The following is a 23,976-nucleotide window of genomic DNA, read 5'->3' as shown; positions in this document are numbered from 1 at the left end:
CAGGGCTAATTGGGGGTTGGGGCACTGCCCCCTGTCATGCACAGAGCAGGGCGGATTGGGAGGTTGCGATGCCACCCTCAGTCACGCTCAGGGTAGGGCCGATTGTGGGGTTGTGGCGCCACCCCCTGCCTCGCACAGAGCAGGGCAGATCGGGAGGTTGCAGCGCTGCCCCCTGTCACGCTCAGGGCAGGGCTGATGGGGGGGGAGGGTTGTGGTGCCATCCCCTGTCACACACAGAGCCGGCCGATCAGGGGGTTGGGGCACTGCCCCCTGTCATGCACAGAGCAGGGCCGATGGGGGGGGGGGGGGTTGGGGCGCTGCCCCCTGTCACGCAGAGAGCCAGCCAATCAGGGGGTTGGGGCGCTGCCCCCTGTCAGGCACAGAGAAGGGCCGATCAGGGAGTTGGGGTGCTGCCCCCTGACACACTCAGGGCAGGGCGGATCAGGGGATTGGGGAGCTCCACCCTGTCATGCACAGAGCAGGGCGGATCAGGGGGTTGGGGCGCTGCCCCCTGTCATCCACAGAGCAGAGCCTATCTGGGGGTTGCGGCACTGCCCCCTGTCATGTTGCTCCAGGGGCCAGGAGGCCTCATGGCTCTGCTTGACGCCGGTGCTGGGAGGCCTCGCGGCTCCGCTGATCCTGGGGCAGTGAGGCGTTGCTGCTCGATAGCTTCGGGGCTGTTTGGCTTCACTCCACCGCTTAGAGCTTGCATATGCAAATTAACCGCCATCTTTGTTGGCGGTTAATTTGCATATTGCCTTGATTAGCCAATGGGAAGCATAGTGGAGGTACGGTTAATTACCCTTTTTGTCTTTTATTAGGATTAATAATGAACTAACATTCGCTAATGACTGATCACTATACTCGTGTTGCATCCATTTCCCTAAAAAGCACGCCTTTACGGGCCTTATGCGCCTTACATGCCTTACACAGGTGCACCACTTCTCTCCACTAATACCAGCAGCGAATATTTTAGCAGCCAATGGCCACGTCATTAATCTTGGACTAAGGAAATATTTCACTTTCGAAGAACAAAAAAATAGTTTTTTTTTACATTACGCTTATTAATTTGTGCAGTTATTCAGTGTCTGGTAAGTTAATGTTCAAGAAAAAATATTAATTTTATAAAATGTTCTACTATTTTATGTTAACGATTACTCATTTGTTTCAGCCCTTTGGATTCAGCATGTCTCTATAGAAATAAACCTACATTTCTATGAAAATTGAAGCTTTTGTGTTTTTTGTGACCCACATACACGTAAACTTGTTTATTTGGCCTGTGTTAGCCTTTGAGTTTGACATGCTTGCAGTACACCAAGGTTGTGGGTTTGATCCCTGGTCGGGTACACAAGAAGCAACCACTGAATGTATAAATAAATGGAGCAACAAGTTGATGTCTGTCTGTCTGTCTCCCTCTCTCCCTTCTCTCTCTAAAACCAATAAATACAAATTTTAAAAAAAGAAAGTATGTAGGTCCTGGAGTCAGGTTCTTGTATTGGAACCTGGCTTCTCCACTTCTGAAGGTGTAACCTCAGACAAGTTAATTAACCTCTCTGTGCCTCCCTTTCTGCACCTATAAGATCGTGATAGCAATCCAAGTGCACTGGTCCATAGTAACTGCTCTGTTGTCACCTCCTGTTATGACAGTAATCCAAGCAGTGCACTGGTCCATAGTAACTGCTCTGTTGTCACCTCCTGTTATGACAGTAATCCAAGCAGTGCACTGGTCCATAGTAACTGCTCTGTTGTCACCTCCTGTTGTGACAGTAATCCAAGCAGTGCACTGGTCCATAGTAACTGCTCTGTTGTCACCTCCTGTTATGACAGTAATCCAAGCAGTGCACTGGTCCATAGTAACTGCTCTGTTGTCACCTCCTATTATGACAGTAATCCAAGCAGTGCACTGGTCCATAGTAACTGCTCTGTTGTCACCTCCTGTTATGACAGTAATCCAAGCAGTGCACTGGTCCATAGTAACTGCTCTGTTGTCACCTCTTGTTATGACAGTAATCTAAGCAGTGCCCTGGTGACAGTAATCTAAGCAGTGCCCTGGTGACAGTAATCCAAGCAGTACACTGGTCCATAGTAACTGCTCTGTTGTCACCTCCTGTTGTGACAGTAATCCAAGCAGTGCCCTGGTGACAGTAATCCAAGCAGTACACTGGTCCATAGTAACTGCTCTGTTGTCACCTCCTATTATGACAGTAATCCAAGCAGTGCCCTGGTGACAGTAATCCAAGCAGTACACTGGTCCATAGTAACTGCTCTGTTGTCACCTCCTATTATGACAGTAATCCAAGCAGTGCCCTGGTGACAGTAATCCAAGCAGTACACTGGTCCATAGTAACTGCTCTGTTGTCACCTCCTATTATGACAGTAATCCAAGCAGTGCCCTGGTCCATAGTAACTGCTGTTGTCATCTCCTATTATGATGAAACAGAGCAGGAGCATCATAGTAAAGACTTGCTGTTAGGGATTTGAAAGTGAGCCTCAAATGTCCACCAGGAGGCAGCCTGAAATCATGTATGTCCACGGAAAACCCAGCTTCCTGTTCGAAAGGCCTCGAGGTAAGGTGGCCAGTTTCAAATGTGCTTGGCCCTTTTCTCTCCATTTTTTTCTTTCTTCTTTTTAAAGAACATTTTCAGTAGTTCTTGTGCTCTACCTTAGATATGGGGCAGGCCCATTAACGCCTGGAGGGTGGCGTGGGCACCACAGAGAGGTGCATGTCCCCCTTGGGAGGGCACAAGCATCTGTCCAGGGCTCTTTGACTTCTCTTTGTGGTTTTTCACGTAGAACATATTCATACTAGTCAAACTCTTGCTGTAGAGACGAGAGCCTGAACATATTTAGAGAAAAGAGAAATGTGGTTTTATCTCACTGCTCCCCTTCCACCGACTACATGCCTACCTTTGACTGTGTGTATCTTGGGGCAACTGTGGGGGACAGGACAGTGGCCTGAGCTGGGTGACCCAGAGATGCAGAAGCCACCTTGGTTCAGTAACCTCTCTGTCCCCATGGAAAACGAGTTAGAGGAGAACACAACAACCAAACAGAATGAAATTAGGCTTCTTCTGTCTGGGGGGCACAGAGTATCTCAGGGTCTGGGGACTTGTGGGGTCTTGAAGGTAGGGGGGAGGGGGAGAAGGGGCGGTTTTAGTTGGAAGGTGTGTGGGAGAAAGGGGCAGTGCTGAGGTCAAGCTGGGAAGAGTGTTTGGGCTTTGATTGTGGGGCCCAGCAGTGAAGAGCTGAGAAGTTGGGCCTTGAAATTATTTTATTTGGGAGGGGGCTTGAAATTATGCCATCCATGTTGTTGGTAGCATCGATTAAGTTGATTGAAACCAAACATGGAGAGTGACACTAGTTCAGGGTTGATTTTTTTAGTGCTTCTCTCTTAATAAGCACTGATTTGCCCTGTGATCCAGGCGGCAATAGCAGATGCTGGAGGGGAATCGTGACAATCTAGTGTTTGTCTCATCTATCCCTGTCCTTATTCATATTCCTACTTTGTAGCCCAGACCCCTCAGTCCTTCCTGGACAGTACAGGAACCTTCCAGAAAGGGGTGGGGCACAGGTTTCCATGGCAACTGGCACAATGAAGCCAGCTTGTGATGTCACAATAGAGGAGGTTTCAGGAACTAGGAAGCTAGCCAGCTTGTGATGTCACAATAGAGGAGGTTTCAGGAACTAGGAAGCTGATGGGCTAACACTGAAGCCTATTGCTTCTAAATGTTGTACTGGAACATTAGATAAATAATATTCATGAATTACCAATGGTGACCTAGTGCTGTAAATTATTTCCCATACTATAAGAATGGTTCGATTCCCAGTCAGGGCACATGCCTGAGTTTCGGGCTCCATCCCCAGTAGGAGGTGTGTAGGAGGCAGCCGATCAATGACTCTCTCATCATTGATGTTTCTCTCTCTCTCTCCTTCTCACTTCCTCTCTGAAATCAATAAAAATATATTTTAAAAATAAATACAAATACAAATAAAATACTGAGATTGACATCAGAGCAAATTTCTCAGAACCAAAATCAAACTTGAGCATGTGGCCCTGGCCAGTGTGCTCAGTGGTTAGAGAGTAGGCCCAAGCACCAAAGGATCTCAGGTTTGATTCCTGGTTAAGGGCACATACCTAGGTTGCAGGTTCAATGCCAAGCCCTGGTCAGGGTGGGTATGGGAGGCAACCAGTTGATGTGTCTCTCTCCCCCCCCCCCCACTCTCTCTAAAAATCATGTTTTCTTTCTTGCAGGCATGGAGGGGTTCTTAAGATGTGATGAGAGACAAAGACTAGCCAAGGAACGACGCGAAGAAAGAGAAAAATCCCAGGGTAAGTTGTGCACTTTGGCAGTTTAGGACCAAGGAAGTGGAGATATGGCTGTATCTTTCCTCAAGAGCCTTAAAATTCTTCGACTGAATTGGAAGAAAGGTAGGACAGTTGTTAGATGAACGTGGAGAATTGGGGGCAAACCCATGCTGCGATTGGTGCGTTCACAATTATGTTATTCTCCAAATAGTTCCTTTACTCGCCTAGCACACATTGAGCGTACGCTGTGTTCCAGGCCCTGTGCTCGGGGCTGTGGGTAGCATGAGGAATGAGAACCTGAGAAGCGCTTGCCACCCTCGCCTCTCGGGTATCCACTGTATGCCCTCACTCAGGTTCTCTCTCTCTGGGGCTTCGAGAAAGGCCAGTCGAGACATTATCTGTGTTAAGATGGGGAACCCGGTTGAGAAAGGCTGCCTTACCTCTTGCAGGTTGTAGATGGGTAAGTATGGCATGTCCCCACGGGGTGCTCTGAGGTAGATAGAAAGTGATCCCCTACCCCTCGAATTGAGACAAATGAGGAGCTTTCAAGTTCTCTCTTGACTGCCTCCTACTGGTTAGCTCAGGCATTGTTCCCTCCAGGGAACCCTTCCCTGACTGGGCCAGGTAGGGTTAAGGCCCCTTTATTAATTGTGTTGTGAAGGCCAAGCTCATTCATGTGTTTACCCCCTTGCCTAGCTCGGTGAGTGGTATACACACAGTTAACGTGTTTTGAATTTTGAATGAATGTACCGTTACAACTCTCATTTCTCAGCCCGTGTATGGCTTACACAGGCTGGCAAGACTGACTCGAGGATGACACTGATAGTCGTAGCTGCCACGTGTAGGGTAACATACTGTACCTTTTTCATGCATTGTCTCGTTCCATTTTCACAGCACCATGATGTTGCCAACGTGACTGTCCTCATGTCACAGAGGAGGAAACCAAAGCAGAGATGGTATGGTTAGCGTGCCCAGGGCCACCCAGCTAGTGGCAGAGCTGCCAGAACGCCTCATCTCAGTCACTGTGGCCTGAGCTCCCACTAGGCTCTTTTTTTGGTCTCTCTTGCTTCCGCATTGTTGGTCTTAATGCAAAGGGTGTGGAGTGCGCTGTTAATGCCACCTCTCTTTGTTTTTCTTCCCCCAGCTGTACGAGAGCAACAGTTCCTGGAGAAGCAGAAAAGGGCTAAACTCCAATATGAAAAGCAGGTGGAAGAACGATGGCGCAAGCTAGAGGAACAACGGCGCAGGGAGGACGAGAAGAGGGCTGCGGTGGAACTGAAGAGGAGGCAGAAGCTCCGGGAGGATGGGGTAATGTTCTGGGACCCCCAGCTCATCTGAGCAGCTCACACAGGGCTTGGTGCTCAGGACACCAGGGCGTCCTGCCCAGTACAAGCGTGATCTCCTAAGCTCTCTGCTGGGTGGCTCACCATATTGTCTTTCAGCAGCATCACACTGGAAGTCCAGTAATGCACTAGGCCAGTGGTCGGCGAATTCATTAGTCAACAGAGCCAAATATCAACAGTACAACGATTGAAATTTCTTTTGAGAGCCAAATTTTTTAAACTTAAACTATATAGGTAGGTACATTGTTATTAACTTAATTAGGGTACTCCTAAGGCTTAGGAAGAGCCACACTCAAGGGGCCAAAGAGCCGCATGTGGCTTGTGAGCCGCAATTTGCCGACCACGGCACTAGGCTAAGAACAAAATGACTTATCCATTCAACTCAGCTGTTCATTTGCTGTGTGACCTTGGACAAGTCACTTGACCTCTCTGGGCCTTGAATGGCTTGTCTCTGAAGTGAGTGGTTGAGTTTGGCAGTCTCCAAGGCCTCTTACAACCTAACCATCTCTGACTCTAGGACTCAGAGGGAACTGTAGATAGGGGCCTAGTGATGTAGACCTGGGGGTTCTGCTGGGGGTCTGAGCCTACAGGCTTGAGGAAGGGCTGTGAGTGTTGAAGAGAACTTGATCCTGTTATTCACTGCTGGAAAAATCAAATTGTCTGCCTTTAAATCCAAAGATGCTAGTATATTTTAATGCAGTTCCTTGCTTTCATCATCTTTTCTAGTTACCTTTTAAAAAAGAAATGGAATCTAATTACCCCTACCAACTCTTTTATTACTAAACTTTGAAAATATATTTGGAAAGCATTTTTGGGGTTTAGATTTTAACAAGTATATTTTAAGGATGTAGTCATAGCCTTGTATCAGGTGATGATCATCTTTTATTCATAAGGTGTAATGACTCATCATTTAGTATGAACAACATAGAGGTTTGTTAATTGCCAACACTGTAGAATACAGAAATTTCCTATAAATTCAGTATTTTTAAAAATATATATTTTTATTGATTTCAGAGAGGAATGGAGAGGGAGAAAGAGATAGAAACATCAGTGATGAGAGAGAATCATTGATCTGCTGCCTCCTGCACACCCTACACTGGGGATTGAGCCCGCAACCTGGGCATGTGCCCTGACCGGGGATGGAATTGTGGTTCATAAGTCGATGCTCAACCACTGAGCCACGCTGGCCAGGCAAATTCAGTATTTTTTAAATGTATGAATGGTTTATCATGATATATCTTTACCCTTTCCTCTTTTTTTTAATTTAAAAAACACCAACATATGCGCGCACACACAATTACATTCATCTTTGCCCACAAAACACTTGTTTACCTGGCAATTTCTTTGTTCCTCTTAGTAAATGAAGGTCTAAGCCAGGGCCTTAGCCATGGTTCCCTGCTGCTGGCTGCAGCCTGACCACTGTGTGGCTTCATCTGCTCCTGATGTAAACTCCAGCCCTAGACTCTCATAGCCCTCTAACTCAATCTTCTTAGCACAAAACAGAGGTGGTCATGGGAATTAAAGGAAGTGACATTTGTGCAAGTGCCCAGCAAAGCACCTAGCACAGAGTAATGCTCAGAAATGTTTGCTTCCCTTCAGCGACTTCAGCCTACCTGAAATCAAGCTCTCGGACTCCTCGCTCTTGCAGATGAGGGAATGTCATGCCAGATGGTTGGTCCTGATGCAGCTGAATCTTTAGTGGTTGTGCAGCCGACTAATTTTTTATTTGCTTTGTGTGCTCCCTTTCATCCCTAACATGGTGATGGCAGAGAACAGGGGATGCTGCCTGACCCTTGTCAGCATAAACACAAGCCAAGCTTGCTTCCTTCTCCCCAGACACCGCAGGGCGAGGCCGAGAGCTGGGCTTCCTGTGGTTGTGTAGCAACCTAGGGAGGCAGAGGCAGGGAAGCGGCAGCCTCCCTCTGCCACCTGCTCCAGCCCTTAGGGCGCCGGGCAAGCCTGGTGGAGCCTAGGGACTATCCACATGCAGGCTGGCCTGCTAAGAATGTTGGCTTTGGCTCTGCCTGTGCAGAGGCCTGATTGGGATTCGCCTGGGTGATCTTTGGGGAGAATGGGTAAGTCTAGATGGCGGAGCCCCTCTCCTAAGGAAACCCTCTGCACACAGCCCCATGGGTCCCTGGAGATCTTTGGGAGGGCTGCTGCCTCTTGGCACACAGCTGTGGAGATTCTCCTTTTTCTTTCCAGGGGCAGATTTCAGTTCTTTTTGTCCGGCTCTGCCTCTGTCAACCAGGGAGAAGCCTCTGCAGGGCTTCATTCCACTGCAGCCCATTTGGCTTCTCTATCTTATTAGAAAGTGTTTGGGTTGCCCACCAAGTCCTGCCTCTGTGGGTGTGATATTAGGAGCTCATAAAAATCCCATGACTCGCCCTAAGTGGTTTTGCTCAGTGGATAGAGCATCAGCCTGCAGACTGAAGAGTCCCGGGTTTGATTCCGGTCAAGGGCATGTACCTTGGTTGCGGGAAGCAGCTGATCGATGTTTCTCTGTCATCGATGTTTCTAACTTCTATCCCTCTCCCTTCCTCTCTGTGAAAAATCAATAAAATATATTTTTAAAAATATCCCATGACTTCCCCCCTCTCCCCCCAGCCTTGTCCTGGCTCCATGACCAGTTGCCATGATGTTGCTCTTGGTGACTTTTCTTTTTCTTTTTTTAAATGTATTTATTGATTTCAGAGAAGGAAGAGGTAGAGAGAGATAGAAACATCAATGAAGAGAGAGAATCATTGATCGGCTGCCTCCTGCATGCCCCCCTGCTGGGGATCAAGCCCGCAACCCGGGCATGTGCCCTTGGCCAAAATCGAACCTGGGACCCTTCAGTCCACAGGCTGACGCTCTATCCACTGAGCAACACTAGCTAGGGCTCTTGGTGAGTTTTCACATCTGTATGGGTGAGCCCCAGACTCAGCCAGGGGGCCTCTGTCTGCCAGTAGAGAAGTGAGCACCATAGACAGCCTGGCTCCCAGGGGTCTTGAAGGTCAGGAGGACTGGAGGCTGGCCAGGCCTGTCCTGGGGAACGGGCTGTCCATTGTCCACTGGAGGCTGCCTTTTCCTCAAGGCAGGTTCCTCCAACCCTCTCATGCTCCAAGGATGGAGCTTCTGGAGCAAGCCTTGTCACCTCCCTGGGGTAGGGCTGACAACACACTGTGGTCACCCATTCTCCACTTGGGAGGGATGGCTTCCTGATCAGAGGCCCTGGAAAATGGAGCCTGGCAAAGCCAAGTCCATGTTCCTCATGCTAAGAAAGGCCTCTCTCAAAGAGTAGCTTCATCTTTGTAAGGTATTTTGACACATCACAACTTATCATTGTGATATTAATACCTAACAAGACCCACCAGGCTAAGTGTAAGAAAAATACATTTTTGCCTAGCCAGTTTGGCTCAGTGGATAGAGCATCAGACTGCGGACTGAACGGTCCCAGGTTCAATTCCAGTGAAGGGCAGGCTCCTCCCCAGCTTGGGCCCTGGTTGGGGCATGTGCAGAAGGCAACCAATCAATGTGCTTCTTTCACATTGATATTTCTCTCTGTCTTTCCCTCTCTCTTTCACTCTCTAAAAAATCAATGGAAAAATAGCCTCGGGTGAGTATTTAAAAAAAGAAAAGAAAGACACATTTCTGAACTCAACCTAAACATAACTTCACTAAGCCAAGGGCTGCCCATTGGCTGCTGTGGACCCATGGTGACTGAATGGCCTTTCTGGTTAGAGGTAGACATCTGTAGAGAGAAAAACCCTCTATGGAGCTCTGCTGGAGACCATTTGGGAGCTTGTCCACCTGTCATCTCCAGATCACAAGTAGTAAGAGCACTGGAAAAGGCACTGCCAGCCCTCCTCTCCTGCCATAGTTGGCTGTCTGGGTATCAGTGCCCAGGCCGTGCCTTGCTCGAGTCCTTTTATACTGCTAGGCCAGCTCAGCAGGTCACCTTCATCATGATTCACCTTTGAGTTCATCCAGGCAGATCTAGAGCCAGAGCTCAAGGTGTCAATGATGAGGTCTCCTTACTCTTTCCTTCTACTAAGCCCCACCCAATAGAGGACATTCTAGGGACAAGAATCTGCCTTGTCCTTTCCCCATCCTCTATCGACCATCAGGAGAACCAGAGCTTGGCAGGAGTCGAGGTATGCGGTATGCAGCTCTAATATTTATTAATACTGTTCTTCTGTTGTGATGGAACTTTCTTAAATGCTCTCTCATGCTCAGCCTGTCCTCTGACCAGTGCTTCTGGAAGTGTAGCCCCAGGACCAGCAGCACTGACATTGCCTGGGACTGACTTATCAGAAATGCAAATCCTCAGCAGATTCCACCCAGAGTTGCTTTGGTGGGACCCAGCCATGGTATTCTAACAAGCAGGCAGGGGACTCTGGGGGAGGGACCCACTCTGGTTGGAGAACCACTGCTCAAACTGCCCTGTTGATAATCTCCTCTTTAAATTCAGATTCAGTTAGCATTGGCTGAGGATTTCCTATGCTAGTTATTATCTTGTAGACTTGAGTGGTCTGTCGATATAGATAATACCCCATTTTATAGATGAGGAAACTGATGTCCAAGGATGTTAAAACAATGAACTCAAGGTGACAGGGCTAAAAAGTAGCAGGCAGAGGTGGAATTGGAATCCATATCTCCTGACTCTAAATCTAGGATTCTTTCCATTCCATCACATGATGGAACAGAAAGATACATACTGAGTAATACTGACCTATGTAAACTAACCTTTAAGAAAAGTGAAGTGCACCAGTTTGGTTTTTTTGTTTTGTTTTGTTTTGTTTTGTTTTGTTTTTGATGTTTGAGTCATCCCATTCTGACAACTTTGGCTTCTATAAATCCCCTTACCATAGAGCTTGGTTACTATCTATTTTTCATCATCTCTCCAAAAGTGGGTGACACAAAGTGATTGTATCATCTTTCAGGGATAGCTTCATTTTCATAAGCCTACAAACAGTTCAAAGGAATGAATCTCTAATGGTGGAATTTGGAGCCCCTCGGTGGATTGAGGGTAGGTGGAGAGGTATTTTTTTCTAAAGGTAACTGAACAGTCAATGAGTAGGTCTGGCTTTGGGTGATCATTCCCTTCTAATTATGCCCCTAGATAGCTGTTTGGTGGTAAGGTGGGCCTGAAGTGTTAGTGTTCTTTCTTCTCATTGGCCTATTAGATGTGAGGCTACCTTGTGAGGTCCTGGCATGTAGGAAATCTCCCATTACCCACTAAATACTAAATTTACTCTGTGGTACAAGGTTTCAGCACTTAAGTTAGCTCATTGATTAAATATGTTAAATCCATGCAATGAAATACTATTCAGCCCAGTCTTGAGCAATCATACCTCAAGCATCAAATAGTCAAGATGTTAAGTCCCTCAATGCCCCCAGCTTTTCTCAGACAGACCCTGGGGGTTGGCTGTCACAATTTCATGGACCCCCCCTCCCCAGGTCATGAGGACAGGACTCTGCCAGAAAATGCACACTCATGATTGTGGAATCTCAGCCAAAAAGTAGAGCAAATTCAAATCTGAGATTTACAGGAGGAAAAAACTCGCCTTTCAGCTCTCAGGTCCCTGGAGAGGCTGTCTCTTAGCAAAGTGTTGTTCAGAGAGCAATTCTGCAGAGGAGGCCAAGATGTGGCAAATGCTTACCTTATCCCTCTGGTGTAGACCAAGGATGGGTCCAGGCACCTCTTTTCTGTGTTTCTAGTGAGTAAAATAAGGGAGCCTTTCCCAATCCTTAAGTCACGGTTGCTCAGTTGGTGCTGCCCTAAATTAATTTGGCTTGTTTACTTAATTTAAGCCAGGAGAAAAGAGGATCTTTTTGTTTGGAGTCAGGCTAAGATTAGCCCAGTTCCTGGAGCATCCCAGGGTGGGTTTTATGAGGGCCAAAGGGTGTCAGCATAACTGTTTACCTTGCTTCAGCCTTCTCCATGTGGAGGCAGGGAGAAGGGTTGGTATTTGCAGCATCACTGGGGCAGTGAGGAGTATAGAATTGGAACTCCAGTGCCAAGGAAATACTTGCCAGCAGTCAGGCCCAACCTTATGAAAGTGACAATTGGGTTAATAGAGGAGAGTGCTTTTGATAAATGCTCTGTTAGAAGCCTGGATGCTTTTCTCTTCTGGCTAAAAACTATTGAATTCTCTCTCCCTTTTTCCCATCCATCTCTGAGAAGGCACAGATGCTTTATTTTGTGGCTAGAAGCTCCCCTACACTTGTCTCTCTTTATTTTGAAATATGTAGCATTATCCCCAGAAAACTATAGAGCAGAAAAGTGTTATAATTTAGAAAACAGTTAATCCCCCTTTAAGAAATTCTAAGATGAAAACAGGGCTTTGCAAAATAAACCTCACAGTCATGTAGCACCCTAAAAAAGTTAGGCTTAAGGCTATAACATTTAAATTATATTTGAAATGTTCTCAAATCAGACTGCTTTATGCATTTCAACTAGAGAGCATTTGGTTGGGTCTAGAGCAGTCGTGGGCAAACTACGGCCCGTTTGAAATGAATAAAACTAAAAAAAGAAAAGACCGTACCCTTTTATGTAATGATATGTTTACTTTGAATTTATATTAGTTCACACAAACACTCCATCCATGCTTTTGTTCCGGCCCTCCGGTCCAGTTTAAGAACCCATTGTGGCCCTCGAGTCAAAAAGTTTGCCCACCCCTGGTCTAGAGCATAGTAGGTGGGACAAAACAGGCTTGAGACAAGCCTCAAGGAGTTAATGCGTGTCTAGCATTATTCTTAAACAAATCAAGCCCTAGCCGGTTTGGTTCAGTGGATGGAGCATTCGCCTGCAGACTGAAGGGTCCCAAGTTTGATTCCGGTCAAGGGCACGTGCCTTGGTTGCGGGCACATCCCCAGTGGGGGATGTGCAGGAGGCAGCTGATCGATGTTTCTCTCTCATCAATGTTTCTTACTCCCTTTTCCTCTCCCTTCCTCTCTGTAAAAAATCAATAAAGTATATTTTTAAAAAACAAAAACAAAAACAAACAAACAAATCAAGGCCTGGCTGCACAGCCTGTCCCAGGGATGAGGTGTTGGGTCTGGGATCACACCAGCCGCATTGTTTACTCTCCACCCACCAAGAAGGCACTGTGCAGCAGAGAGCACTTGTGTCTGGGTTTTGGATGCTGAGCACAGAACCCCATTTGGTGACTCATCCCAGCATTGAGGCTGGTGTTAATTTTGCTCTCCCTTACGCAACCTGGGCAGGAGCGGCTGGAGGCTATGCTTCGCCGGTCCCTGGAGCGCTCAAGGCAGCTGGAGCTGAGGAAGAGGTGCTCATGGGGAGGAGCTTCAGCAACTCCAACAGCCTGGGGAGGAGCCTCGCAAGCAGCCTGGGGAGGAGCCTTGCCAGGAGCCTTGCCAGGAGCCTGGGGAGGAACGTCCCCGGCAGTCATCGTCGGGGTTGGAGGACGTGAAGGTGAGTTTAGTGCTGTCCCTGCTTTGCAGGGCCCCAGGGCAGGTGGGAGATTGTGGGCACAGCCTGCAGGGGGCTGGGGGATGCTTGGTACCAATCTGCAGATACCTTTTCCAGATGTGATGTTTCAAACTGCCAAGTTTCCTATGTATGTGTTTCTCGTGAAGGGGATCTGCATTCTTTTGCTAGCAGGCAGCAGTTGGTACAATAACTGGGCTATGAGGTAAAGCAAAAGAAAAGCAAAGAACGTGAATGCAGAGCCTGCTTAACTGGATCCACCCGGCAAGCATTGAGACAATCTGATTTCTGGGAACGTCAGTGGCAGTAGGCTAAGTCACTGCTGCAGCGCAACCCACAAAGGCTGAGCAGCAGTTACCCTCTAAAAAGCGGGAGAGGGGTTTCCTCTCCTCATTATTAATTCTTATTGCTCTTTCTATTTTGTTTCAAGATGACTTATTTCATTATCCAGTTCATACTCATTTTAAAGGTTCAGATCTTTAATTTACTGTATGGATTGTTACTAGTCTGGATGGCTTTCCCCCTTCAGTGTTTTATTTCTTGTCATCCTATTCCACAGGATAGGATGTGTGGAATAGCTCCTCCTGAAAGCAGATGGGTTTCCACTTATATTACAGTTTCTTGTCTTTGCTGAATTGTGCATTTAACCTCTTATCAGTGAATATACTTCGTTTTTCTGTTTATGAGAAGTCAGCCCATTTCAGTTACTTTTTCTAGTTTCCTAAGTAGGAACTAAGTCAACCAGAAAGTGGGACTTTTCCTTTATCTCTCTTTGCTCTGATTTTTTGCTGTGTAGGTGAATCAGAAAATACTCCACCCCCTCCTCTAGGTTTAGCGGCCAGCACCCCTCCTCCGGATCCAGAGACCCCTGCTGCCTCCGAGTCCACCAATGGTATATCCGAGCATCACCATGCCATGGCATTTTGTGATGACTGTACTGATCATCATCCTCCATTACCATGTGTGTCTGAAGCGCTTTTACAAATGATTTCTTAGTCTTACCCCTTAGAACATTTTTTCTAGCGATGTGAATGACATGCTCATATTTCTATGTTTCTGTCATCGCAGAGCTGTACATGCCTTCCATCCTCCTGCCCTGGAGACATGTCATCATCCTTAGCTCACTAACTTCTGCTTTGAAAATCTTGTCAGTGTTTGACATTTGTGCGTTCAGATCTTTCACACTCTCATTAATCATCGCTTTGGGCATTAAGTAGTATTGTGTTTCAGTCACTTCTGCTTAATCACGGAGTTCTGGGTGTTGTTAATGTGATGGATTTCTGGAGAGGTGTTGAGAGGGAGTGGCAGGGAGTTCCTCAGCACTAACACTGGGGATCCAAGCAAGGCAATCAATGGGCTCGGTTCTTGACTTCACCTCTCTGATAGGCTGTCTGCTTTCGATATAGGCTTGGAACTTCCTAGGGTCTAGATCAAGAATAGAATTAGCAAAACTTTGCTCCCATTTAATAATGACTTTAGAAATTCAACCCATCTTTGGCTGGCAAAGAAAAAACAAGGTAAAAGGGATGCACTATTTACTAGCCATGCACAAGGTCAGTTTATAGCAGTAAGTGTAAATATCCTTGCTTTCCAACATCCCTTTTCTGAAGAATAATCTTTCTTAGTGTTACTGAGTAGCAGAGGTTTTGCTGCATGGGCTGAGGGAACTGTAGTGTGGGCCCTGGCCTTTCCTTGATAAAGAGGGGCAGGTGGACTTGATAACTACCCCTTGGGAATCGCACCCAGGGTCCCGGCCAGGGTGAGGCAAGTGTACTCAACTCGGGCACACAATATCAAGATCAAATAATATTTTAATCAAAATTAATGCAGAACTATTCATGATGAACAAAATATCGAATTCCTAAAGACCATTGTCATGCAGAACCATGTTGGAGCCTGAGGCAAAGAGGAAATGTGTACCCCTATCTATGTACATGACTTCATGTAATTTCCAATAGTTAATTATTTTTCAGAACATTAAAGTAGTTGCCAAAATACTGAAAAATTGAAAACTCACAGAATTTTAAGATTTAAAACTCCCAGAATTGTAAGTTTTAATATTTTTATACCAAAACAAGAATTTATTGTAATTTGACTTCAGCTTAAGTCAATGAAATTTTTTTTTTTCTTTTTCGTTTGTTAATCCTCACCAAAAGACATTTTCCATTGATTTCTAAAGAGAATGGAAGGGAGGGGGAGAGACAGAGAGAGAAAAACATTGATTGGTTACTTTCTGGATGCACCCCAACCAGGGTTGGGGATTGAGCCTATAACTGAGGTACGTGCCCTTGACCTGAATTGAACGTGTGACCCTTTAGTGCTTAGGCTGATGCTCTATCCACTGAGCCAAACCAGCTAGGGCTTTAAAATGTTTTAAGATCATCTCTTAGTCAGAAGAAATATCAAACATGGAATTTCTCTCATTTGAAAACATGAGGAGAGGGGTAGATTTTGAAAATCTTATTGGTGAGTTTGCTTCCTTTCAAGCCAAGAAATACATCTTCCCTGTTGCCTTGGGTTCCGATATGGCTTGGCAGGGCACCATCCATACTGCTTCATTTACTGTAATGGGTTCATTTAGAAACTACTCTAAAATTAAGAACACCAAACCTGGGACCATATGTTAACATTCTAACCATAAACTATCATAGCATTTGAGAAAAGGCCATTGTGACCCCATCTCTTGATAAGAGGAAGAAATCAACTGAAGCTTATTCTGCTTTAACTAGAGCTCCTTGCCTTACAAATGACTTCTCTGTCCAACCTGAGCTGTAGACAGCCTTCAGAAAAAGTCCAGTTCCTGCTCATGCACCCAGTCAGGCCATAGAACATTTTCTGGTGCTGATTTATCTCTGGATCCAGATTGGTGGTGTTTTCATGTGGTCTGAATATACTGACTAAAAGCCCCTGGACACAAGGAAATAAGTGATTTGCTGGTGGGATTAGCATAGCTTTAGTTGGACAGTTGAGTGAGGTTGGATGAAATCAAAGAGAAGAACAGAGTCAAGAAGTAGAGGAGAAGATCTTGCTTCAGACCGAAGGCTGCTGTGGCCAGGCATCTGCAGCTGGGCTACATTGGTAGATAGGAGGATGTTTGAAGCAGTGTGCTGTGTCACAGTGGCTTCGAAGGCATGTGGATTAGGATGGGAAGAATGCTGGGGTGTGTGTTTCTCAGTCTACAGTGGTGTATGTACTAATGTCTTTACTGTGTTTCTGTGTGTAGCATATGAGAAAATTTCCGCATCAAGTATGAATTTACCAAAGCAGATGGAGCCTCCTATGAGTAAGCGGCTGTCTTCATCCTCCGCAGCAATATCTTATTCTCCAGAGCGAGGCAAGTGAACGTGGAGATCTGATATCCAGTTTTGTTCTTTCTAGTGTGTGTGTCTTAATGTCAGTCTTCGTGAGAGCCCCTCTTTCGTTCTAAAAATTTTTTTAAATATTTTTATTTACTTCGGAGAAGAAGGAAGTGAGAGGGAGGGAGGGAGGGAGAGAGGGAGGGAGGGAGGGAGAGAGAGAGAGAGAGAGAGAGAGAGAGAGAGAGAGAGAGAGAGAGAGAAACATCAATAATGAGAGAGAATCATTGATCTGCTGCCTCCTGCACACCTCACACTGGGGATTGAGCCCGCAATCCGGGCCTGTGCCCTGACCAGGAATCAAACCTTGACCTCTTGGTTCATGGGTCAACACTCAACCACTGAGCCATGCTGGTCAGGGGAGTGAGAGCCCCTCATGCCTTCTGCAAACACTGCCATTATCCTAGTCTTGTGGCCTGAATGTGAGGGCCACAAAAGTGGCAACACCCTTTGCAGCCAGGTTGTGGTTGTATAGAGACAGAATTACTGCCGTCCTCCCTGCCTTAAAGAGACTGTTCCATCTTCCACAGTGCATGCAGGGGTTATCCTCCCCCAAAATTAATTGGCCAGTGGGCAGATATGACTGTTAAAAAAAGTAACTATCCAGCTATTGGTGTGATGTAGGTGATTAGCCAGAAATGGCAGAATTGATGAGTCAGAGGTACGTGGGAGACTCAGATGTGTTACTGCCTGTGCTTTGGGGGCCTGCCCAAACAGTTCAGAATTAATATGGAGCCTTTAAAGGGGAAAATGATGGGCGGCCCTTTTCAGTACTCTGCTTTGAGGTAGGAGATGATATGTATAGGATACGTGCCAGTGTCAGAATCTGAAGGAGATTTAAAGCTACCCGAGTTCCAATGGAGGCTCAGAGAAGTCGATAAAAGTCTGAACTGAGACCTTTCAGAGCATGCAGGTTACGGAAGGTGGGAAGCTGCCCATGCATCGAATGTGTATTTTAAAGCCTCACTAAAGAAGTGTCAGGTGCCAGTGGAGTACTTAACACGTCAAGTCATCACCAAAGGGCCAGCAGAAGGATGTTTGTGACTTTGAAGAAGCGAGTGCATCTTCCTAATTTTTTGATGGCATTGGCCTTGCACCTCGAGCACAGTGGCCTGTCCTGTGTGTCAGAGACCCATAAATGTCAGTGCGGCTGGTCTCTAATGTAGTTCATGGGTAAGCACTGGAAACCTGGGATTGATTAAGAGCTGGATGAGAAAACATCTACATGCTTTTAAATCCATAATGCTATCCTATTTGTGTATTTCATATGCTTTCATGAATTCACGTGGCTACCAATTGATGTTAAATTCATATTTGCATTGATTAGGATATAAAGATTAGCAGCTAAATTATCTACTTGCTAATTATGAATTGAACATTTTAATTCCTCAACCATTTACAAAGTACAGTGGAATCTCGGTTCTCGAACTTAATTTGTTTCGGAAGGCTGTTCAAGAAGCGATTTGTTAAAAAACGGAATCATTCTTTCCCGTTAAGAATAATGTAAATACAATTCATCTGTTCCAGACCCCCAAATGATTCTGTTTTAACCTTTCTTATATATAGTACATGTCTAACATGCTGTTTAATCTATTAATAAACACCTTTTTTTCTTAAATTTGTTGAACCACCCCCCACTGGCCTTAAATGAATCACTTTTAGCACTTGGTCCAGGGATGTCTCTGAGGGCAGCATGCATCTTTGCTTGTTCACATATCACTGCTTCCAAAATGCTGTCACTGGCTAACTGCTTTTCATTTATCCAAATCAGCAGCAGTATTTCTACCTCTTCCATTGCCTATGCTCATTGCTTCTTTCATACCCTTAGCAACGTTAGCATTCTTGATGAACTCTTTATGTTTTAAAATTATGCTAATGTTGGCTTCCCTAGCAACAAAAGCATTTTCTCTTTTGTTTGTTGCCTGAGAGAAGCTTTTTGTCATGCTGATGTATCAGCATGAAAGGGTTGTCAGATCAAAAAACAGAAGTTTGGTTTGACAACCAAGACATTTTTTTCTGTGAACAACTTGGTGAAAAACCACATTGTTTGAGATGGGAGACATCTGACAAACGAGGTTTGACTGTAATGAAAAAGTTAATCCATTACCTTATACTACGTTCCAAAACCATCAGAATGATATTTAAGTCCCTGAATTTTGGATTGTGAATATTATTACTTCCATTAAAGCTGATAATCAGATGGCTATTTTTATTTTCGTGCTTATTTAATTTTGCCCTTATTTATATGGAAAAAGTATGAAAGGATGCATATTTACACATGAACAAAATCAGTGTGTTATGAAATATTTCTTTACAGAGGTTCTAAAACAAGTGTTTTGTAGAAGTAATCTTTTTTCTTTCTTTTTTTTTCTTAATTAAATCTTTATTGTTCAGATTATTACATTTAATAATCTTTTTTTTCAATGTTAGATCTACTTGGTGAGTAAATGGTTTCTTGAGTCCATATTATAGAGATGGGCTAACTCTCTTAGAGTGAGTGATACAGGTAATACTGTAATGGCATATTGAATGAATTTTGGCACCCCAAGAGAATTAATGCACTCTTTCATACTCTAAATGATACATCATTTGTTTTATTTTACTATGATGAACTCTGAAGCCATCCTGTGCCAGAATATTTTTATTTTCCACTTAGTCCTACCACCCAAAAGTTAATTTGCATCATGCACTGTGCTGTTTTAAACATTCGTTTTGTTTTGTTTGAATGTTGCATTTTACATTTTTTGTTTGATTCCATTCCTCAGCTCCTGGCATGCGAATTACTTTCCCGGAAAACTTAGGCGTTAGGCGTCTGTCGGCGCCCACACAGGCTCCTTTATCCAGAAGCAAAAGTGCAGCCCCATTCACTAAGCAGTTCAGTGGCTCAGGTAAAAGAGGCCAAGCTGGTGACACTAAGGAAAATGCCAGAAATGGTGTTGGTTAGCCTATAAGTTATTCCTGATTTTTTGTATTTTGCTTTGCTTTTACTGGCTTTGGGAAATGTCTGCCCACCAGTGTTTTGCTATTGCTATGTTTCTTTTTTTTAAGTGTCACAAAGGTAAGTAAATAATTTTGTCATTGAAGGCATGTGGATTAGGAAAAAACTCTATTTCATGAGTTAATGGGAGTTAGACTTTTTTCTAAAATATATCTTTATTGATTTCAGAGAGGAAGGGAGAGGGTGAGAGAGATAGAAACATCAATGATGAGAGAGAAACATTAATCCACTGCCTCCTGCATGCCCCCTGTTGGGGATCAAGCCCACTACCCAGGCATGTGGCCTGACTGGTAATCGAACCGTGACCTCCTACTTCTTAAGTCAATGCTCAACCGCTGAACCACGCCAGCCAGGCTAGACTTATTTTTTTGAGGTTAGACTTTTTAATTTAAAGAGATGGTTTGGCAGAGTAGCTTTTAAACCAGTCTTTGGGCTTTATAAACTCTACCACTTACTGTTTCTTACCACTTTGGATAAGCTAACCTCTCTAAGCCTTAGTTTCCTCATCTATAAAATGGAGTTATTTTAAATTGCCATGAGGATTAAATGGGATTGGCACAGTAAGAGAGTTTAACACATGTCTAGAGCCTCATTACTCAAGCCCTGGTCCATGGACCTGCAGCATCGGTATCACCTGGGAGCTTGTTAGGAAAACAAACTCCAGGACCCACCAGACCTACATACTATAGTCTGAGAAACACTGGGCCATGCCATCAAAGCCCTTCTTTGACCAAAGTGGGTCAAATCATCATGGCAATATTAATCAGGACTGGCATCTTCTGTTTGCCCATGAACCACGCTGTCTACATTAGGGTAGGTCTGGTCTTAGTTCCCAAGATAGTGTAATCAGTGAGATGACATATAAATGACATATAACTCTCTACCTAGTTCTAGCTGTTTCTGAGCAGTGCTGTTTCTGCAAAGATGATATATGAATGGCCAATAAGCACGACATATGCTCAACATGATTAGTCATTAGGGAAATGCTAATAAAAATCACAATGAGATACTACTTCACATTTTACTAAGATGGTTAAAATTCAAAGCAAAAAAGGAAAAGAAGTGTTGGTGAGGATGTGGAGAAATTGTAAGCTTTGCTGGTGGGAATGAAAACTGTGTGGCCAAGTTCCTCAAACAGTTAAACACAGAGTTACCATGTGGCCCGACAATTCCACTCTTAGGTATATAGCCAAGGAAATTGAAAACATATGTTCATATCAAAATTTGTACACAAGTGTTCTTAGCAGCATTTTTCATTATAACCACAAAGTATAAAAAACCCAAACGTTCATCACCAGATGAATCGATAAATAAAATTGTGATATCTCCATAAAGTGGAATATTATTTACCTATAAAAAGGAATGAATTCCTGATTTATGCTACATTATGAACCTTGAAAACATGTTCAGTCAAAGAAGCCAGACACAAAAATGCCACAATTGTATGTTTCCATTTATGTGAAATGTGCAGAATAGGCAAATCCAAACTGATAGTAAATTAGTAGTTGATAGGGAATGGGGGAGTGGGGAGGGGAATGAATGCTTTATGGGTACAAGGGTTCCTTTGGGGGTGCTGAAAATGTCCTGGAATTAGACTGTAGTTATGGTTACACAACCTTGTGAATATACTAGAAACACAAAATATTAAAAAGGCAAATTTTTATGATATGTGAATTATGTCTCAAACAAATAAAAAATTCCTGGGAAGCAGGAAGTATTTCAACTTTGGGAAGAGAGATGTGTCACGAGGTCCCCAAGACTCCTCCCAGCGTTAGTGACTCTCTAGGACAGGGGTGGGGAACGTCAGCCCGTGAAATCATTGGTTCTGGCCCTGCCAAGGCATCAGGGGTGAGTTAATGAAATGTTTGACCAAATATAGCAGGCTAATTTTTAAGTTGATAATCCATAGCCCATGAATGATGTTATAAATATCCAAATGGCCCTTGACAGAAAAAAAGTTCCCCATCCTTGGTCTAGGACAGTGATGGCGAACCTTTTGAGCTCGGCGTGTCGGCATTTTGAAAAACCCTAACTTAATTCTGGTGCCGTGTCACATATAAAATTTTTTTGATATTTGCAACCATAGTAAAACAAAGATTTACATTTTTGATATTTATTTTATATATTTAAATGCTATTTAACAAAGAAAAATCAACCAAAAAAATGAGTTCGCATGTCACCTCTGACACGCGTGTCATAGGTTCACCATAACTGGTCTAGGAGGACTCATTGCTATGACTTACTCTGGGGAAGACTAGGTACAAGCTTCCAGCAGCCTCTTCCAGGATAGTGACACAGGTCATGTTCTCCTAGCAATGAGTTGTGACATGTGTGAAATGTTGCCTACCAGGAAAGCACATTAGAAACTCAGGTTTTTATTGGGAGCTGGTCACGTAGGTACCCCCTGGAAGACACATGCCCAGATTCCAGACTCTTAGAAGGAAAGCAGAAGTCATGGTGTTTGTACAAATAGCTTAGGTGCAGTGAGCTATGCTTTGCTTAGAGCTGAGAACGCTCCTGGAATCTGAGTTCACAGTTGCTGACCAAGGCCCAACGCTGTAAGCAGTTATGTGCAAAGACAGTAGTCGGGCCTACTATGTTAACTCTTTCTACACAAGGAAGTTGATGCTTAGAAGGTTAAGCAAACTGCCCAACATGATCCAGCTATTAGGTGGCTGTTCAGTCTGTCTGGCTGCAAAGCCCAGATTTTGAACTCCTGAAATTAACTGGATTCTTTTTCCCCCTTTATATTGAATTCATTGGGGTGACACTGGTTAACAAAATTACACAGGCTCTTTTTTTAAAATATATTTTTATTGATTTCAAAGAAGAAGGGGGAGAGAGAGAGAGAGAGAGAGAGAGAGAGAGAGAAACATCAATGATGAGAGAGATTCATTGATCAGCTGCCTCCTGCACGCTCCCTACAGGGGATCGAGCCCACAACCTGGGCATGTGCTCTTGACCCGAATTGAACCTGGGACCCAATGAGCCAAACCAGCTAGGGCTGAACTGGACTCTTGAACTCTGACTGTGGGAGTCTTTTACCACATTGCGGACTAGTAGTTTCATTTCTAGCTTTAGCCAGTGGCCAGATAAGTTTCTATTGAATGAGTACAACGAACATTTTACATAAATGTTAAAGGCACGCTTTAAAATTAAACACCCATTGCATTTTGAAGTTATTTAGTATATGTTCTTATAAGCTAATATCTTTTTAAAGTATGATACTTTGTACAACACTGTGTAATATGAAGTGAGAATTCTTGTGATCCGACCGCAATGATACAATCCCTTCTGTGCACATGAGAAAAAGCGTGGTGGGATTTTTAGATGGCATTGCCTGTGTGTCACGTTTTAACAAGTGTGTTATTCCCAACTCCTTGCTCACCCTACCCTTTCCATCTATGCTGTGGTCTCTCTGGCTGTTCTGCTGTAACACTCTAGTCCTTAACATCTGCCCCCCTATAGCTACCGGCAGCCCTGCTCAATATTCCTACAAGTCTTCGCCAACTCGAACCACCACAAAGAAGAAGTCCTCATCCACATCTAGCCGAGTCAAAGCTGGGAAAGGAACCCGTATAGGACCGGAGGTCTCCTGGGTATGTACACACTCACATGCTCACCCTCGGGACCCGTTGAACTGACAGTGCCATTCCTCCCTGCGCTTGACTTGGGCTTGTCTGTCAATGTCCAGGGACTGCTCAAGGTTCAGATTTGGCCTAAAATTTCACCCAACCTTTGAAAAGCATTTAACTTTTTGGACCCTCCTAAATCTTAGTGCCTTGGAGCAAATTCCTAAAGACCTCATCCTCCTTCCAGCCTGCCCTCCAGAGGCTAGGAGTCAGAAAGAATGTTCTGAGTGTCCTCTCTCTGCTTCTTTAAGGGTGTCTGAATCTGGGCCAGTCTTGCCTCTACAAGCAACCGGAACTGAGGTTCTAGGCCAGCCATCATTAATAACAGTGGCCTTTAAATATTTTTTTAAATTTTTATATTTTTATTGATTTCAGAGAGGAAGGGAGAAAGAGAGATAGAAACATCAGTGATGAGAATCATTGGTCGGCTGCCTCTTGCACGCCCCTTACTGGGGATGGAGCCCTCAACTCGGGCATGTGCCCTTGACCAGGGTCGAATCCAGGACCCTTCAGTCTGCAGACAACGCTCTATCCACTGAGCAAAACTAGCTAGGGCGCCTTTAAATATTTTTCTTGTCATACTGACACCATCAGCAAAACACATGTTGAGCAGGAACTGCCAATTAGGTATATTTATTTAGAAATTATACATACTACACTACTTTTGTTTGTTGTCACTGTTAGTTTTATTGGGAGCTGGTCATGTAGGCACCCCCTGCCAGGCACATACTCAGATTCCAGACTCTCAGAAGGAAAGTAACAAATTATACCAAATCTTTAGCAGCTTCAAACAAATGTTTATTACCTCACTGGTTCTTTGGGTCAGAAATTGAGGGTGGCTTAGCTGGGCGCTTCTAGTTCAGGGTCTCTCCTGAGGGTGTGCTCAGGATGGCGTGCAGGGCT

The 23,976-nt window shown here is 44.7% G+C and overlaps 1 protein-coding gene across 5 annotated transcripts in view; it reads left to right on the top strand.

Moving 5' to 3' along the window:
• Positions 1 to 23,976, top strand: part of MAP7D2 (MAP7 domain containing 2) — a 104,739-nt gene that overhangs the window by 44,266 nt on the left and 36,497 nt on the right. For 2 of the 5 annotated variants that reach the window (XM_081115417.1, XM_081115414.1), the window contains exons 2-7: positions 4,253 to 4,330; positions 5,451 to 5,614; positions 12,862 to 13,072; positions 13,884 to 13,979; positions 16,311 to 16,421; positions 22,910 to 23,040. In XM_081115417.1, the coding sequence (XP_080971543.1) occupies positions 4,253 to 4,330; positions 5,451 to 5,614; positions 12,862 to 13,072; positions 13,884 to 13,979; positions 16,311 to 16,421; positions 22,910 to 23,040 (791 nt within the window). Of the gene's footprint in view, positions 1 to 4,252; positions 4,331 to 5,450; positions 5,615 to 12,861; positions 13,073 to 13,883; positions 13,980 to 16,310; positions 16,422 to 19,208; positions 19,332 to 22,909; positions 23,041 to 23,976 lie in introns of all 5 variants that reach the window. The other 3 variants (XM_081115418.1, XM_081115415.1, XM_081115416.1) reach the window with 3 other exon arrangements.

Source organism: Myotis nattereri (assembly GCF_964212035.1).
Source record: "Myotis nattereri genome assembly, chromosome: X".
Classification (NCBI taxonomy): Eukaryota; Metazoa; Chordata; class Mammalia; order Chiroptera; family Vespertilionidae; genus Myotis; species Myotis nattereri.
Note: the sequence above shows the minus strand (reverse complement) of the source record. Positions and strands in the feature narration are given on the sequence as shown.